The 18,940-nt window shown below is 41.5% G+C and overlaps 1 protein-coding gene across 1 annotated transcript; it reads right to left on the reverse strand.

Moving 5' to 3' along the window:
- Nucleotides 1–911: 911 nt before the first annotated feature.
- tlcd4a (TLC domain containing 4a) lies at nucleotides 912–18,726 on the reverse strand. Its single transcript, XM_080489862.1, has 7 exons — nucleotides 18,289–18,726; nucleotides 11,193–11,362; nucleotides 9,716–9,805; nucleotides 8,886–8,944; nucleotides 7,778–7,872; nucleotides 2,532–2,605; nucleotides 912–1,595 (listed from the first exon to the last, which is right to left on the reverse strand). The coding sequence occupies exons 2-7, from the start codon at nucleotides 11,345–11,347 to the stop codon at nucleotides 1,277–1,279; spliced, it is 792 nt and encodes a 263-aa protein (XP_080345988.1). The 5' UTR covers nucleotides 11,348–11,362; nucleotides 18,289–18,726; the 3' UTR covers nucleotides 912–1,276.
- Nucleotides 18,727–18,940: the final 214 nt, after the last annotated feature.

Genomic DNA, 18,940 nt, shown 5'->3' on the forward strand with positions numbered 1-18,940 from the left:
TCATGTGCTGAACATCATTCACCAGCCAAACATCCCAATCGCTCAATTAAAAATACAGTGCAGCATGCAACGTGTTGGCAAATATTGCCAAGGGCTAAAATTGACAAAAAACACATTATAAATAGGATGTCTGGCGATTACACAAAGGTCAGATTAAAAACCCAGAAGAGTGTCAGAATCCTGCTAACATCTTCCACCACACCTTTTTGGAAAAGTAGATTCATTGCTGTAGATCCACCGTATGACTTCATAACAGCAGTCCATCAGGCATCGCACCTTAAATAAATATAATGCCGACTACATTCGGCGTCAGCAACGCACTGGCGTGTGCGCAATGTGACTTACAAATCAGATGTTGCCTCAAATCGTTCCAACGAGTTCAAAACTCCGTGTACACAGCTATGGACTTTCAGTTTCCCATGGAGCATTTCTACAGACTTCCTGACATTACGGTCATTTCTATTAAAAAAAGTTGCATGATTATATCTTGAAAACAAGTGCGCTTCATCCCAGGTGAAAAAGAATAGTACATACGGCGCACTGTTGAACTCAATCTTATCCAAAAACAATTGTGCAAATGTGAATAGAACTTGAAACACTCTCAAATTAAAAAGTCCTGAAAGGCTGGCCTTCTCAAATGAACCTCTTAAACTCAATGATAACGGGGAGCAACAAACCTCATAGTTAATTCTTTTCTGCCATTGCACTTGATGTAATCTGATTGAGTGTCACTCCTTCAACAAGCGACTTGGCAATGATTCCAATGGCACTGGCCATCAATGGCGGCGTCGCTGCATGTTTGCTTTGCTTGAACTTACAGTTCACCGGTTTTCAGCCCATGACTTAGGCAGCTGTATTGATAGAAAAAGAAGTCATCTGTTGAGCACTACGTAAAGATTGGTAAACTTTTTGACAATTTGTGGGTGGGCCGTTTTACAGTCCGTTCGTCCCAACATTGACCACTCCGCAGTGGTGAATAGTTCAAGAGAAACAAAACTGGCCATGCATACAGAGTATTGCTAAGAGGTCATTTCATGGCTTGGAGATGGCCAGTTGAACGGTCCATCGGTACATCTCAGGGACTGCGCCTGCTCTCCGGAGAAATCTCGGCTTTTCCCGTTACATTCGGTCCTGAAACGTGAAGTAGTCCTGGTTCTGCTGCCGGCGAAGCAGCCCGACGCGTCATGGTCCACAAACTGCTACTCGGCACAGCACTGCGAGTGTTGTCGATTTGTCTCTGCCGTGGCTCTTTCACGCCGCTGGCACCCTGCTTCTCTTAATCCGCCTTTCCGTTCTCCTGAGGTACGACAGCTTTGCTCTGCCGCCCCGAACGCAGCACCCTGTAGCAACCGCGTGCAATCTTGTGCATCCACATGATGTTCATAACGTCCAGGCAGATGCTGGAGCCGATCCAGGCTACACGGCCGCCCCAGGGCACCAGGTAGAAGGCCTCGGTACCGTAGACTGCATACATACGGCTGTAGTAGACTGGCATGACGGCGATGCGAACCATGAAAAAGACTACTGCCATGGCGACGCCGTTGGCCATGTTGGGCCGGGAGGACTTGGGGTAACCTAGTACCTCAAAGAACCAGCTGAAATGAAACACAGTTTTCAGAAAGAATTCTGGCAAATTTGTGCAGATAAAATATGATATTGTTGCGTCAGTAAAACCCAAAACACCAAAGTTACAGATGCACTCCAGATCAGAGGGATTTGGGCATTTCTCGGACCGGGAACACTCCAATCTGTTCAGGTCTTTATCTCTCGAGTCCTATCACAGAGGCTTTTGTTGAAGTTTTAAAAGCTTTTCACCTGTTGTTGAAAACTTGCTATGATATCTGATGTCTATCTCAGAAAGTAAGTTAGTTAGTGAGCACAGATGCAAAAAAAACAAAAACTAATTTGCGATAGATTTTTGTAGTTTCTTCCCACTATCAAAATTGCACGTGAATGAATGTGTGTGAATATCAGTTTATCTTCATTTTCCCTCGGATGGGTTGGTGACCTGTCAAAGGACTTTTATTGCTGAATTATGTTCATTTTTTTCATCTTTGACTTTATGTTGTAGTTTATTTTTTCCCCCCGACAAAGCGGTGCAGGATGCTTTTCTCTTGCTGACACGTTTCGGCAGTCTTCCTCAGAACTGAGGAAGACTGACACGCCATCACATGTCAGATGACGCTCTATAGAAGACTGGGAAAGCAGCCAAAACATGTCAACAAGGTAAAAAAAAAAAAAAATCCTGCACTACTTTGTCGGTAAAGAATAAACTATAACATAATGCATTTTTAAAGCTTTTCGACGCTGTCAGCTTGCATCAGCATCACACGACCCTGCGGTGGATAAATTATTGGAGAAGATTGAGAGAGAGAGAGAGAGAGAGAGAGAGAGAGAGAGAGAGAGAGAGAGAGAGAGAGAGAGAGAGAGAGCAAATGCTTGTAGGTTGGAATGTGCAATCCAGAAATGTTACCCCACAAGGTGGAGCTTAACACTCTAAAATCCTACTCATTGGTAAGCAAAGTACATACCGCTGGTTCACACATGGTGTAGAAAACTCAGCAAGCAGGCGGAAGTTAGCAAAGTAAGGCAACATTCCTTGGCCCTGGAAAAAAGAAAGAGGCAGGAACAGGAAGACAACGAATGAAAGGGACAAAAAACAAGACATGGAGTCATTTGGGTCAGCAGCGTGACGTAGCTGATGTACCACCTGCTCCACATAAACAGCCATTAATCACCATTAATATAGAAGAACAGTTCACATCTCATGTGAAAGCACAGATTACAACGGTATGACATTTCATTAGGGAGTTCAGAAATGGAAGGAAAACTTGAGAGGGCATGGGGAGCACCCGGCCTAAAATTACACAAAGCCTTCGCCAAAATTAGACCTATCGAGTAAATCCAACAAAAGTCCCTCTCCTTCAGGGAACAAGATTAGACCTTCAATTCCGCAGGCCAAAATTAGACTGTCATTTTTAATTCTCTTTCATTTATTGTGAACAGAAACTCTTTGCCGCGTGGGGCTCCGAGAGAACTGGTGATGTGTAAAATTACACGCCGACTGCTTCAGAACCTCTCACCATTCGAGAGCTGCAATGGGAGACACTTTTTTGATCGGAGCCATTTGTTCACAGCAAGACTCGAGAAGCGGGTGTGACAGACGTGTCGACACAAATTCATTCTGAAATGGAAGCCACGTGAACACACTGCACAATCTTTGTGTCAATCAAAATGTTTAAGGTTGACAGTGTTGTACGAGATTGGATCTACTGCTGTTCAGATTGTAAAAGAAATTAGAATCTTATACACGCACGCCACACTATGGCGCCTCATGTGTATTCATGCATCATTTGTCATCCAGCTCTTCCAACTTGATTCTTAAATTCCATGAAGCATGATTTGCAAATATGTCGACAATATATGAGCTCCATGTCTTATTAGCACTGAAATTAGTGCGTCAACAAATTAGTTTAGTATTTTTGGATCTGGTAAATCAACAAAAAAGTTGAAATCAGTTTAGTAAAAGTCAATCTTGTCCATTGTTTGGAGTTTAACCAGCCAAACAAAGTGTAAGCTTTAGACTTTTATTTTTCTTTTTTTTTTACTTGTAATGGAAGAAAATATCCGCCCACTGAAACTATAAGTACACATCATATAAAAACACGTGATCATAAAGTCATTGTCGGTTCAGCTGGTATCCGTTCAAAAACAAAATAAGCAGCCTGGACTAGCATTGCTTGTAACGGGTAAAAGAAAAGCCGGCTTATTATCAACTTCTTGTTGAGATACCTCTTTAAATAAACTAACAAATAGGGTTAAAAATAGCAAACTTCCCACATAAAAGTGGGTGTACTTGCAACAAATCCAAAAACTGTTGCTTATTACTCTTAATGGCAAGCTATGTGGTGACAGTAATGCCTTACCATTTGTCTTTTAATGGCAAAAAATCGCACACTATGCAGGGCAATTAATCTGAATAGGCTCCCAACAATGACAAAATGGAGCAAAAATATCAACACAGCACATGAACCAAATACTGTACAACGATAGGGACATTCAGCCAGCCACTGGTGGAAGGAGCGATCAAAAGCCATGCAAAGTCAAAAGCAAAAGGTTTAACTGCCACACACGTCTCCTTTTGTTGAGTCGTGACTTTTACTTTTAGTTTTTTTCAAGCAGTCTTAAGCTGCCACCAGTCTGATCGGAAATCGAATCAGTTGTCAGGAAACCCAACGTGAAACCTGTAAAACCCGTTGACTTGGTCCAGCTCGTTAAAAATCAACTGTAATTTTTGAAGCACAACTCAGTTGTGTCAACACTGGGCCGTTTGCCAAGTAAATTTGAATCATGCGCTCAGGTCGAAGAGGTGCATTAGTGAGATTGAGTGTAGTGATCTGACTCTTAATTCTAACTTTAATTAGAAAGTTCCAGATTGATGAGGCTGCCAGAAACTTGGCGTTTTTCCCGTAGGCAATTGCAGATGGATACAATTCAGAAAAACAATTCATTTCGTTTCACCAATACACCCACAAAAAACCCCCACATATTTCAAGGTTATTTGGCTGGCAGTGCCACTTTTTGGAGACGAAGACTTACCGTCAGCGCTGCAAACAGAAGCTGGTCAGTGAAATATACTTACTACTCGATTACAAACAGGATACATCTGCAGTGCAGTGTGTATATACCATTTCATGTGAACTCTCCATTTAGCATAAGCATGCTAGTACCTCTAGGAACTGGTAAGTCCATACTGTGACTGGGCATCATATCTGCTCAGTACAACACAACAGCAATAACAGCAGACAAGACAGGAATAAAGAGGTCCCCATCTAGATCCAGACCTGCCGATCCTTTTTGGCAGCTTTCGCATGACTAGGGATGACACAACCCAACTTGATCTTGGTAGTTTTTGCATGTACGGTTTGACGGGGGGGGCCATTTATGTTAAGGTCGGCACAAAAGACAGAGACCAACAGACAAATAGATTAGAAGAAACAAAAAGAAGAAAAAAAAGAGAAGAGATTTCACGACGACTGGAAGCAAATAAGCGACGCTTACAACACAGAGAAGAAAAGCATGCATCTAAGGGTGTGTTCACACTTGTCAGGTTTGGTCCGATTAAAATCAATCCTGCTGTGATCCTTAAGTGAGTGCAGTCCATTTTTGGAGGTGCAAATGCTGCCATTTGAAGAGCGGCGTGTGAACACAGCACGGACCCAGGAGCTCTTAACGGACCAAACACAGGACACGGCAAGTTTCTGTATATTAGAAGTAAATCGTAAATTGATGTGAAGAATGGAGGATTACATATTGAGTCTCTTGTAAGAAATATTCCAGAGAAAATTAAACATACATTCAGCTTAGCACAACTGCATGGGTTTTGTTCATATCGTTTGGTCTGATGTCAGAAATGCCCGTGGAAGGAAAAACCGAACCTTGGATCTGCACCACAAGTGTGAATACAGAATAACATTTACACAGCAGGCACAATAGTCACAACATTTTGACAGAGTTATAAAAAAAATTTAAAATACAGACTATGGTGCAATTTCAGAAAAAGACTTAACATTGTTTTGACCAAGGCATTTCTATTTTCCTTTAAACCAAAGTCGCAAAAGGCGCTCTGTTGATTTAGGCCATACGCCTCAGGGGTTAATATTTTTAATTTGTAAGTAGAATTTATTTAACACGAACACTTCCACATAAACACATTAAACACATTAACTCATAAAAACCGACAACATATGACAAGTCTGACCAGAAACAACACTTAATAAAATGAAAATGACATCAATGGTCATCCAAGCTGTAGCTGTAATGCAGCTACAATGGAGTATTTCGTTGTTTTCATACCACAGTTTGCCAATGTAGAAGTTTGGACTTTATTGTGAGGAAGCAGTCATGAGTGTCCAGTAACAGTATGGCTAAATGCTTTACATACAGGTGCTTGCTCTGCGCCCCCCATCACAATTAAAATAGTCAAATCCTGCCACAAACTGGAAAAGATGACAGGGTTTACGCATTAGTGACACCACACTTTCAAATCTTTTTTTTGTCATCGTTTTCTAATGGAAAACGAGTAACAATGCATCGCATGTATTTCTTTGCAAAAAATAGTCAGAGCAATGCACGCTGTATAGTAGTGTATTCAATCCAAAGTAAAGTAAATGTGCTGAAATGTGTCACGATAAAGAAAAAGACTAAGAAACATGGGAAATTGTATCTTTAAAGTACTTGGAGAGTAGACCTAAGTGAATGCAATTAACATTGGGAAAGGGGGTCTGAATATCCAGTGACTCATCATGAAGTGGAGTGTGAGAAAGAGAAGGCAGTACTAAGTTCTGGCACAAAAAACAAACAGGCAGAAGATACTGTGGATAGGCAGGTGAGTGATTAAGATCGTTAGATACCGTTTGTTGGCATGCACAGTTACAAGAAACGAGCCCCGCCTGCTTCAGAGCGGCCAGCGGCATGCACACAGTGGGTACAATTCAACATTCAGCTGCGCTAAGCCCAGAGAGGTTCAGCTTTACGTCAGGGCCACACAACATTAAAGGGAGAGGGAGGGAAGGGGGGGGGGGGGGGGGGGGGGGGGTCAATAAAAAGAACAGAAAGCACAGAATTTGTAAGGGCAAGGTGAGGAGGAAGGAGTGGAGGTGAAGGGACAGGACGGGAAGGGAGGGTTTCATCAGCCAGTACCATCACTGAGCATTCCATGCAAAAAATACCATAGTCATTCATTTCCTGCAATTATGCGACAGATCCTGGCGATCTAGAGGGTTTCAGATTGAACCAAGAGTGAACAGCGCTGCCTGAGAACTGGAGAGACTCGACTGACGCTTCTGTAAGAGAGCCAACTGTCAGCTAGATATGCTGCATAAACAAGTCATTACTCAGTGCTTCAGGGATCATATTACAGTACAACGTAAAACAGGAGGATCCTACACCTTGGAAACTACATAACTGATTTGATATGGAGTTACGTGGATTTTGACACTGCTGTTGTAGTAATTATTAAATAAGGAAACACGTCAAAACCATCAGTGTTTTTCACAGTAATCCTCGAATGTCCATTTAAAGTTTAAAATCTGCCCATTCCTGGGGGGGGTTAAAGAAAACAGAATGGGGACATCGACTATTTGAAAAGCTGCACAAACTGTCTAAACCTAAAAATGACATGGAGAAAGACACTGTCCCTAAAAAGAAACGGTAAATTAAAGAGTAAGAATGCTTCAGTTTCAGTAGGACTTATTTCTACCGCACTGGTCGGAATATAAGATGTTTAATGTTTTTCCTATTAAATAAATCTGTAATAAAAGTGGGGTCATCTGATATTCAACACTGAATCAAACTGGGTCAATTGCACCATAGTAATTGTTATAAACAAAAGATCATTATTTATTTGTATTGTTTTTATATTGTAATATTTTTTGTTTGTATATGAGCCTTATAGCGTGGGGACTTTGCCTGATAATCAGGGTCATCTTATATTGAGACTGATACGGTAATTTAAAAGCAATGAACTCAAAGGGGTAAATTTAACACAAGCTTATATGTCAGGATGCACAGACGGTGGCACTGCTCGCATTGCTCATGACTGCATTGGGACAGTTGTGGAGACCGAGTGATTGATGAATTTCTTTAAAAGTGGTGGTTGTTTTGTTTTGTTTTTGTTTTAAATGTCGCCCAGCATTAAATGACACAGCTGTTCACCCTTGGCTGTCTCCTTCCCATCTTGCCTGCACGTTCTGCTATTGGACAATAGGGCACTCACCAGTACATAGTAGTAAGCATACAACGCTGCCAGATGGTGAACTACAAAAAACTTGTCGCCTATCGCCTTCCAATAGTAAAATATTAGCAGCAGGTCTGGAAGACAGAAGAACAGGGGAAAGAGATTGAAAAAAAAAAACAAGACATGTCAGTGTTATCAAGACAGTGTGGATGCATACTCAACACATGGAGGTTTAGATAGATTGGACAAAAAAACCTTTTCATTTTATGCTCCTTAATTGAGGAATAATTTACAAAAACACTCCAACATATCATTAGTAACCAGTATCACATATTCATCTGCACTCCGCTTTCAACAGAGGTCTTTGTTTTAATGGGAGTTCCTCATAATATGAAGGTACATTAAAAAGTCTTGAAAGCTTCCCGATATTTCAAAGGGCACGTTCACACCGCAGGGAAATGCGACCCAAGTCAGATTCTTTCGCAACCACTTGTATTTGTGTGTTTATGGCGGGTTCTTTATTACAAATATAATAGTTTCATGGTCTTAACATGATTCCTACACAGGATTGAGATTTGGGCTGGTTTTTATTGAGGCGTGTGGGTTTCACGTTGTTTTGGCAGAAAACGGTGAGTCACATCTGGCAACCGTCGGGTTCGATCACGTTCACACGGCAGTCTGATAGAGGTCGCGTTTAATATATATATATATATGTGTGGGTGTGTGTAAGAGATGGAAGGAAGTAATTCTATTATTTATTTGTGACAAGGGGTGAGAGTAAATAAGTTTTTGCTTCTTCTCACTCCTTTTCGAATACTCTCTGACGATGTTTTTCTTGATTTATTTTATTTTATTACTGTTATTCATTTATTTATTATTTGAGAGTAAAACTTTGCTGTTAATTTTCTTTTCTTTTTTTCTTATTGTTTTCGTATTCGAAATAAACATTTCAATCAATCAATCAATGATCACACACACACAAAAAAAACCCCGAATCTCAGCAAAAAATCGGAATTGAGAATCAAGACCTGCAGTGTGAACAGAGCCTAAATGGCAGCTGATAGTAAACAAAAATTAAAGCTGGGATGTGTAATACATAAATTAATAATAATTGTTTTTTGCATTGAGTAAACGGACATTGACTTACCAGATATGAGGTAGCCTGTTGTGATGGCAACATTAGTCTTCACCAGCGTAGGATCTCCCCTGTCGGAATAAAATCGTTTTGCTTTTCAATTAACGTGAGTGAAATTTTAAAGCTGGGAAACTGTTATTGTATCACAGCAAATATGAACAGCACCAGAAGAAAACATGAGAACACAAACAAGGAGAGATAAAAACACCAACTCAATATTCACTACATAAAACATTTAAATTAAATTATAGATTGACAGATTGCTTCTGAAAGGCAAGAGCAAACCGAAAGGACTCCAGTCTGGTTTTTGAAACAAACTGAATCTGAGCACTTTTGCAGGTTTCTGCAAGTTCGCTCTGAATATTTGGTGCAAAAAAAAAAATCAAACAAATAAAAGCAACTCCTGCATAGTTTTCTGGGTGCACCGAGAGAAATCAGGTTCAATCCAGACTACCCAAGAGGTACCAGTGGAAATATGACCTTCCAATGGTAAGACTGTTTTACAAAGAAGCATTGTTACAACTTAGAAAAACAGTTTTACTTTATTTGTGTTTGTATTAATATTCTGGAATTCATCGATCTGTCACTCTTTGTTAACTTCAAATTCCCATATGATGTCTTTCATAAAGGCCTAATTTTGCTGTCAAATTCATCTACATGTATGTATTTATAATATTTGATACAAAAGTACAAAACTGATTCGACATTCTCCGATTCTGAGTGTTTTCTTCAACACCCTGCTATTTAATGATACCCTGCACCTGAAACCCTCAAAAAAGAAAAAAACATGAATTTAACCAGACATTGAGTCGATTCCATCAAAACCACAGCAGCTCTCTCACCAGACTGGGTCTTCATTGACGGCGTCATCAAAAAACAAGATGGAGAGACAGAATATTCCCACCAACAGTGCGTGAAACGTTGACACTGTCCTGGAAGACAAACACGAGGAAGGTTCAGACGACCCAGGAGAATGACAGATGCTGACACAGAAATCTGAAAGAGTCAGAGGCCGCCTAAAAGGAATGCCACACGCTTGTGTTTATTCATGAAAAGTGGCCCGCAGCTTCTCTCTGGTTTAGAGAGTGGAATTTTTGGTACTTATCGTGGATCAACTGATTGTCTGTCAGGGCTGCACACAGATTCAGTCCAATTAGACTAAGAGATTAAATACTGCTGAAGGGTCAGGCAGAGCAGCGCACAGCCCCAGTCAGTCATTCAGACGATGAGACAGTCCGAGAGTTCTCAGCAATCAGTCGGTGAGGCAATACGACAGAAACAGTGACTGCAACACAATCTTAAATGGCATCGGTGACGCTCCAGACCTCAACAGGGCTCTCCATAACCTGAATCCGTCTCGACTAATCATTCGTCTTCATTTGCTCATAAACTGCGTGGCCATTTCAATTTCACAGGGTGCTCCCGTGTGTATTAAATTGCGTTTGAGAGAAAATGATTGTTCATGCAGGCCGAACCCGCATGGATCTCCCTCAACACTCCTCCCCTCAAACAGCCTTCAATCTTCAGCTTTCACCTCTGTGGCATATTTGACAAAAATAACACAAGTCCTAGCACCAAAATAGACTCCATGAAACAATGCAGAATGGAGTTCTGTGTGTTTACGTCGTTCCTGTGAAAACATCAGTCCAGATTTGGTGTGGTTTTTATTTTCATGCTTTACAGTAGGCCAGCCTCAGTCTCGTCAGTTGCTAAATAGTCTCTAGAGTTCAAGTGTGCCTATTTTTGGCTGTCAGATGCTGACCCTGGCCTGCCCTTGTTGTGATCTGTTTTGGTTTCTGTTCAGACTATCTACGAGTATAGCCAAAGCTGCTTTCCTGCAATTAAAAAACAAACAAACAAAAAAACTGCACAAAAGCCAAGTCAGTTTCTTGGAATCTGTTTGGGTCGCCGACCTGGTTTCATAATATTCAGTAATCAATGTCACTATCAAGCAACCTCAAAGAAAGATCGACTATAATCTTTGACAATTTTTCCCAGAATAGTTTTAAGCTATGGACAAAAAATGGAATTGTATTTATCATTCCATAAGTTCGATAAAGAACACTTCAGCCATGTTGCAGGCACACGGAAACACAGTATAGAGAGCAAACATTGTGTAACACACAATGCAACCCACATGTGAGTCAGACACTGGTGTCACAGCAAGTATGTGGGCTGAATGTCAGCACGTCTCTTTTTAAAGGAGCTAAAGCAGTCCTCCATTGACAAGCATTTCAATCAAGACCAGTGTCACACAGCGCCACACAAACCATGCCAATGCTCGCATTCGTCAAAGACAACAAATTGATCTCAAGTCACCTGGAGTTCCATTCCACCTTCTGCTTGTCACTGAGGCCCAGGAATCCCTGGCTGATGCGTATGGACACCCAGGGGCTGACTTTGTGGAAGAGCCACTGAAAGGTGAAGAAGCTGGTCACCGAGATGGTGAGGATGAGCTGGCTGAATGGGTCCATGGCCACCCGACCCCACTGCGGACAGAAAGCAGAAAGAAGAGTTAGAACACCCCACCTGTCCTTTATCCTAACTCCAATAGTTAATAAACACCAGCCGGAACTAGTGACAGTGTTTACCTTTGTGATCACATTCAGGTTAGCCAAACACCACAGCTTGGCTTTTCACGAAACGTAAAGGGAAGTTCGAAACTCTAAAATGATTGTGAGTATAAACACTGGGCCAAGCTTTGAATTGCAGGCCTGTCAGACTCACTGAGCACATATTATCTATTACGTCGAATGTCTGCCTTCATGAATATGGAATAAGAAGCATTTCTACCAGGTCTGAGAGTTTCAGACATCTGAATTGTTGATCATTTCCCAAAACAGCACATTTTACATTTGATTTTGTGCTTGTCCATCCAATCACTAAATAACAAACTGAAGCAAACAATTACAGAAATCACACCGTTTCTTTCTTGTGTAAACAAGGCCCAAAGCATGCAAGGCCCTCCTTTAAATGCTCTCCTTTGCATGTGATGCCACTCATGGTCTTATTCTTCATAGATAATAAAAAGAAAATATGTCTCCTCGGAAGAATAACTTGTGGAGGTGAATTCACACTTCGGTTCGGATTCAATGTGTGTGGGACAAAGCTGTTGCTACTGTGACGCGAGTGTGAACACTGGTCTGAATGCGGCGCACCTTTTTAAACAGACAACCACAGGACAAGATGGACTTCAGAAGTACTATATGTCTGCGGCTGACGGTTAAAGCTCTGACGCAGTTTGACTGAAGACTGAATACAGCTGAAGAAGGAGTTCTAAACAGACACGACACAGAATGTGACCAGCCTATTGTGAGCGGCATATTATTGCATGTTCTTATTGGAGAATGAAGGATTTTCTCCTGCTGTTGATGCTTTTGTACATTTATAGAAGCTGATCTTAACTTGTACAATCAAAGTAATAGAAAACAGAATTTACCCAAATATCTGTTGGGATTTATGTTTGGTCATTAGCATTAAATTACTGTAAGTAACAGATTACTGAAAGTAACAAATCACAGAGCCAATATAGCAGCACGCGGAGCTGTGGCTGTAGCGACGGAAAGACGCTTCCCGAGGTCACGTCACGATACCAGTGAGCGGCCATCTTCACCCCCTACACAATCACACAGCAATGGTGATAGCTGCCATCCAAGGCGCTCGTACAAGGGGTTCAGATCCCCCAATGGCACTTCGACACAAGGATGAGTGAAATGCGAGATCAACCTTGGAGTTGGAAGATGGTTTAACACTTGAGCTTCAAATAATCCTACATACAATGTACTGCATTAAGCTCAGCAAACAGCATTGCTGTTGATGTTAGGTTGCAGAATATAGGTCACACTGGCTTAGCAGCATGTGTTTTGTTCACATTGTTAGGTTGGATGTTAAATAGTTTAACCATGATTAGTTACATTAGTTTTATAGTGACCTATCACCACATCAGAATCATTTTATTGTTTATGCTTTGCAGTTTTATGGGCACGAAATCTCAACTGTTGCTCAAGTGTACAGAGCAAAGTCTAATGAACAGGGCACTGCCACAGTGACATAGTTGGTAATGTGATAATGTTTTAAGAAGATCATGAACACAGCCAAGATAACATCATCGGTAGGTTTCTTTATTTATGAAAGCCTGTTCCGTGTGCTCCGTTATCTCATAAGCGCAGTGAAGAGGCACAAGGTTTTACAATCATGTATTATTTATCCATGATCAAACTATTTTCTAGCCTGGACTTATATTCCGTGTTGAGCAACTGTAAAGAATTCCTCTCTGGGATTATTTAAGTAAGTAGAGCAGTGGTCAACGCTCTCTCCTCACAGCGAGAAGGTCAAGGGTTCAAATACTGGATGGACCCTTTGTGTGACACGCATGTGAGGTTAAAATGGTGACCCTAAACTGAGGTCTGAAACAAAACACATTACCTTCTGCCAGTCAAAGAGTGAACAATCTAGTTTGCTGGGTTCACATATTTGTAAATCTGATCATGATGGAATCAGCGCCTGATGCCTCACCAGACATGAACCTCGTCGCATGCCACTGTGCAAAACTGTGTGAGAGAAATTCCCCCGAAACAACAAGGACAGTGATATATTTCAAACATTGCATCATGTCTTGCAGGATCTCGTATGGTTCCTATGAAGAATCTGTGCGTCTGCTGAGTGAAGCGACGCACCATTTCTGGAACTCGGTGTCCACAATGAACATTTTATATTAGAGGAAAGTTTTCAGACCCAAACTTCAATTTTTAGCTTTGAAAAAAATACAAACTTGTAACCATCATCATCACAATATTTTTAATCATGCCATATGACATACATCATATGATGGGGTGGTCTCTGTGATATAACTGTTACAGTGGCTACAGATTATAGGCCTGATAATAGTGAAAGAGCCTGTTGTGTGACGTTTGTGCGCACACACACACACACACACACACACACACACACACACACACAAAATGTTCTAACAAGTACAGTTTAAGCTGCTGTTAAATATTCTCCAGTTTCTCGCCACAGTCACTGTGAGAGTCTGAGTGTTGCTTGAGTCACTGTTGGACATTCACTAGAACCAGCCCGACACAGAGAGAAAGCCAGAGGAAAAATTCTTGTATGGATATGACCAAATAAAAAAGAAGAACTTGGAATATAAAGAGATAAAAAACAGAACCTAAATAGATGAATGAGTAACCCTTTTTTCTTGCATGTGAAAATGTTTGGTAAAAATCCGATAACCTTGAAGCGAACACTGATCTGTTTATAAGGATGCTGCTGGACGTTGAGAAACCTAAACTGTGCAGGATTCCTGGACTTTGTGGTAAATACAGGAATGGATGCCATATGTGCACAATACTGTACTGTGCACACTAATGCAAGTTACAGCCCATCGAGACTATAAATCGCACCTTACTGTGAGACATATCTGTCAGAAAATGTGTCGTGAGGAGAATAAAAACTTAAGTTGCACTGATGAATAAGATGCATTTATTTCTCCATGCACAAGTCATCCTTGTCCAGCGGCTCGCTGTTTGATAACCTGTCAATTCGATCCTCTGGCTTTGTGCTTTTAAGAAACACAACAACGTTTTCAAGTGCTCCGAGCGACTGAAAATGCTCTCAAGGTGGAACTTCTCAAAAATGCTCCGAGTCCATGACGGTGGAAAATGCAACTTTTATAAAATGTTGCTACTGTGCATGAGTACCACGGTCCGAGTAAATAGTTCTTCTACACACGTGCGAGGAGATGGACAATAACAATGGCGGGTCAATATTGTCCTGGGACTAGTTTTGTAGTTGAGAGTCACCGGAAATAGCAAACCAACTTGGTTGTCTGTCCATACAGATGTCAGTGTACGCACCATTCTCAATGTTTATACCATATTGTACTCTGAGCGCGTGTGTTTTCATTACAAAAACAAACAGCACTCACTAGTGGGCCAATAGGAAAACATCATTTTCAAACTTTTGACCATTTCCATGTAAACGGAGATCGTTTTTAAAAAGTTGTTGTGTAAACTCAAACAGAAAGAGAAATACAAAAAGGATATGTTTTCACTTGAAATGTCGCGTGAACGGGGCCTTAGCCCACCATCAGCCTTTACATTTTCCACTCGATATATTTTGTACTTTTTAACTTCCACTGTGTAGTTTTTTTTTTTTTTCCTTTTTGGCCCATACAGTGTGCCACCTCGTGGTCCCAGGAGGTATGTATACTTTGATATTAAAGTCATGCCTGATACAGGTAGCATTACCAGCCAAACAACTACAAAATGTGCAACTTAAAGTCCGAAAAATATACATTTTTAAACATATGCTCAGTACATATGAAAAGTCACATTTCGGCTACCCTTTTCCCAGACATAATATTGTAGGACACCAGTTTCCTGTATGCTGTTAAATTTGGATTGGTTTCTCCCCTCATTTAAAGATAATTTTAAGATTTAGGACAAGAAATACGACAACTTTATACCAAATGCAAATGTTAAATCCATGTTTTTTATTCCTGGTTTTAAGAAAACCAAACATTTGTACAGATTCAACACTAGCAAGGCTTAACTTTTCCTATATCAAAAGTAGAGTGTGTTAATGAGTAACCTTCAAATGACTCAGGCCTACCACCGGTTGACATTAAATGATGTGCAATTAAGATGAATTATCATCATTATTATATAATGTGGCACCTGTGCTCAAAGGTGTTTTGCATGTTTGTGAGTTGGAATCACTTAATGAGCACAATAAGGCACCCATGTCATAACTGGAGCTTCAGGTATGGCTGACAGGAATGTTCTTAGAAAATAGAAAATAGTTCCTGGAAGTTTATATGGCCTCCAAACAGATCAGAATCAATTTTAACGGTGGACTCTAATCGCTCTAATTTCAGCCCGCCGCATATAATCAGTGGTGCGTTACTCCGGGACCTTTGGACACTGATGACTTCGTAAGAATAATCGACGCATTATAAATAGGATCCATCTTGTGAGAGGCATACATGTCCACAGAAAGATTCAATTCAAACCACCTTGCAGTTGTGACACATCAAGTGCCACGAGCAGTGATGAATCAGTTTACACGCATTGGAAATTAAACCGCTAAACATTTACTCACAGATACTAACACATGTAAACATGATATTGTATTTGTACATTGTATACCTACCTTTGTTTTTGGTAGAATTAAATATTGGATTGGAGACATGAACACGTACAGTAAGCGGATAAAACCCCCCGAAAGAAGTCTGAACATCAGTAGAGGTTTTCTTGAGCACATTTCAAGTCTGCTATGAAGCGATACTATTGGGTCCATATCAACATGAGAATAGGTCTTAGCTTGTATTTGCTATTCCTCCACTTCACATGGGCCTAAGGGCATTTTCCCGGGAAAATGCACAGCTCTCGCAATCCTATTACTTAAACTGAGACAACACATAAACTCCCTCAGTATTCCAGTTGCTTCTTCTATTTTGAGCCAACGTGGTCAATTGATATCGCAGTTTTGCTGGAAGCGCGTCGCAAATACACACCAGTGTTCTGCCATGTTGGAAACCGGGAGCTGAACGTGGCTGCATAAAGAGCGATCAGTGTGGGCTGGTTCAATAAAATCCATTTTATATACACAGTGCATATACTTCAGGCCCTGTAGTCATGTAGTGTACCACAGAACCCTGCACTGTGGCCTAAAGCCACTGTTACGCCCCAGAATCTATTATCCTTGTCCATTTTTAAATCAAAAAGTCTGTTTACGTTATAAGGCAACATAGATCTAAATTTAGTAGCTCCAACAAGCACTTTGGACTGAAGCCGGTGAATGTATGTCAGGGCAAAAGAACTGCAAATCCTCTTTTATTAGTGTTGCACACTCTTATTTGCATCGAGGCAATTTTGTCTGCCTTTTGAAATCAGTCAGATCCGTTAAATTTTTATCCATATAGACATCTCCTAAGCAACAGGAGAGAATATCTTCGAGCACAGGCACATATAACGCCTATCTCCGTCCTTTAAGCTCTGGCCTTGCTGCTTCTATACCTGCCTTTGTTCCTGTGTTTTGCCAGAGAATTGCTTGAGGACAAACAGTGTGCTTCACTGAAACACATGCAGCCACGAAGAAATAAAAGCCAGCAGGGAACTGTAAGGCCAATTCAAGAGTACACTTATTTTGCAGTATAGGGGATTGAGTACCATAGCTTTATTGTGGCATGCTGCAAGGTAGGAGTTGTTTTTTTTTTTTCCTGTGGAAGAGACCCCAGGGATATATGTGGACGGCTGCCTCCTGTCAAACTCATGATGAGAGTGGGAGGATTGTTTTACATGCACACATGCATGTTTGGGAGTGCAATGAAGGTCCTCCCCGCCAAGGGCAAATCGTTATAAAGGTCGACTTAAGGATACAGAGAGCAAACAACTGAAGCACCCTGGAGAATAGCGATGCATGTGTAAAAGTTTCAAGGAAGGGTCGTGCGGCGGCGGCAGCGTGGGGGAAATCACCAAACATGCTTGTGGCGATAAGAGAAAAGCCGCTTTACGTACAGCATTTCCTTCACAAAGCTGTGTGGGGGCAGAGCTTTGTTGTCTTTCACTCCAGGCACATAAGGTAAAAGGTGATTAAAAAAAAATTTAAACCAGGGGTCTCATAAGGTAACATAGCTTATTTTAATGTTATAAAACATTTTGCATTAGTATAGTAGTCATACACACACAAAAAACCCTGTGGGTTTCCAGGATTTAACATTTTAACCACCTCCTAGTTTTAAGAGCAGTGGTATTCAAACCCCTATTGAAATGGAGACTTGCTTGTTTGGGCCCAGCGTCCAGATAGGCCTGGCCTACATTTTCTACGAAATAGTATTTCCACGTACATGACTAAGGCAGGTTTCTTTTTGGAATACTCTGTTTGGAAGCTTTTATGAGCCTTGTAAATACTGACAAACGTGCTTGCATAACACGGGTGTGTGTGTGTATATATATATATATATATATATATATATATATATATATATTTATTTTATTTTTTTAAACAAGAAAACAAGTGAACCGTGTGTGCACCTCTGGATCTCATGTAGAAGAGATGCTGTGCAGGATTGATGGCACGGATCAAACATGCAGATTCATAATGGAGAATAGAGTGCATGCATATAGTGTACGCGCGCGCACACACACACACACAAACACACACGCATACGCGCGCGCGCGCGCACGCACACACACACACACACGCACACACACACACACACACACACACACACACACACACACACACACACACACACACACACACACACACACACGGCCAGTTCACGCTGCATTGCCTGACCAGCTGCTGTAACGTGTTGAGGAGAATCAACACTGGCCTGGTCGTGTCTGTACACCAGCGACTTGATATGGAGATTAAAAAAAAAAATAAAAATAAATATCAGATTTACCTTGTGACTTTCATTCAAATTATCCGCTCGCGCTGCTCTCAGCTACGGCTGCTCGTGGCGTCCAGGCGCGCTCGCAGAGCCGCGTATGAGTCAAAGCTACAGCCATGGCGAGTCATTTTTGGTAAACAAGGCAGCCCGCCTCCTCTTCCTCCTCTTCCTCCTCCTCCTGCTCCTCCTGCTCCTCCTGCTGCTGCTGCGGCTGCGGCGGCGGCTGCTGCGCTGCACGCGCTATCAACCTGTGGGGGAATCTGAAGGGCTGCAGCCGCGCGCCTGTTCCGCCGGGTTCCACTGCGTTCAGCGAGAATAACCACCAACACCAAACGGGCATAATTGCAGAAGTGCAGCTCGAATAGCTCGACTCTCGATTCCAGAGGAGGGGAGGGGGCTCTCGCTCTCTCTCTCTCTCGCTCGCTCTCTCTCTATCTCTATCTCTCTCTCTCTCTCTCTCTCTCTACCAAGGGGCTCAAATTACAGCTGAAATCTTAAAGACACACGCACACACGCGCGCACAAAGTCTATTTATAGCCACAGTGTAAATAAATCAGATGTAAATAAATCCAGTGCAGCCACAGTAGTTTGCTGCTTTGAATTCTTAGTTTAAAATCCACCAAGTCCTTTAACATAAAGCCTTTGTCAGAATTTGCACCTTGCA

This window comes from Lipophrys pholis, assembly GCF_963383615.2.
Source record: "Lipophrys pholis genome assembly, chromosome: 20".
Taxonomy (NCBI): domain Eukaryota; kingdom Metazoa; phylum Chordata; class Actinopteri; order Blenniiformes; family Blenniidae; genus Lipophrys; species Lipophrys pholis.

Coding starts and splice junctions, on each gene's coding strand:
- tlcd4a (XM_080489862.1), bottom strand. CDS start 11,347: ATGGACCCATTCAGCCAGCTCATCCTCACCATCTCGGTGACCAGCTTC. Junction 9,806..11,192: donor AAGGTGGAATGGAACTCCAG/GTGACTTGAGAT, acceptor TTTGTCTTCCAG/GACAGTGTCAACGTTTCACG. Junction 2,606..7,777: donor ATGCTTACTACTATGTACTG/GTGAGTGCCCTA, acceptor TCTTTTTTCCAG/GGCCAAGGAATGTTGCCTTA.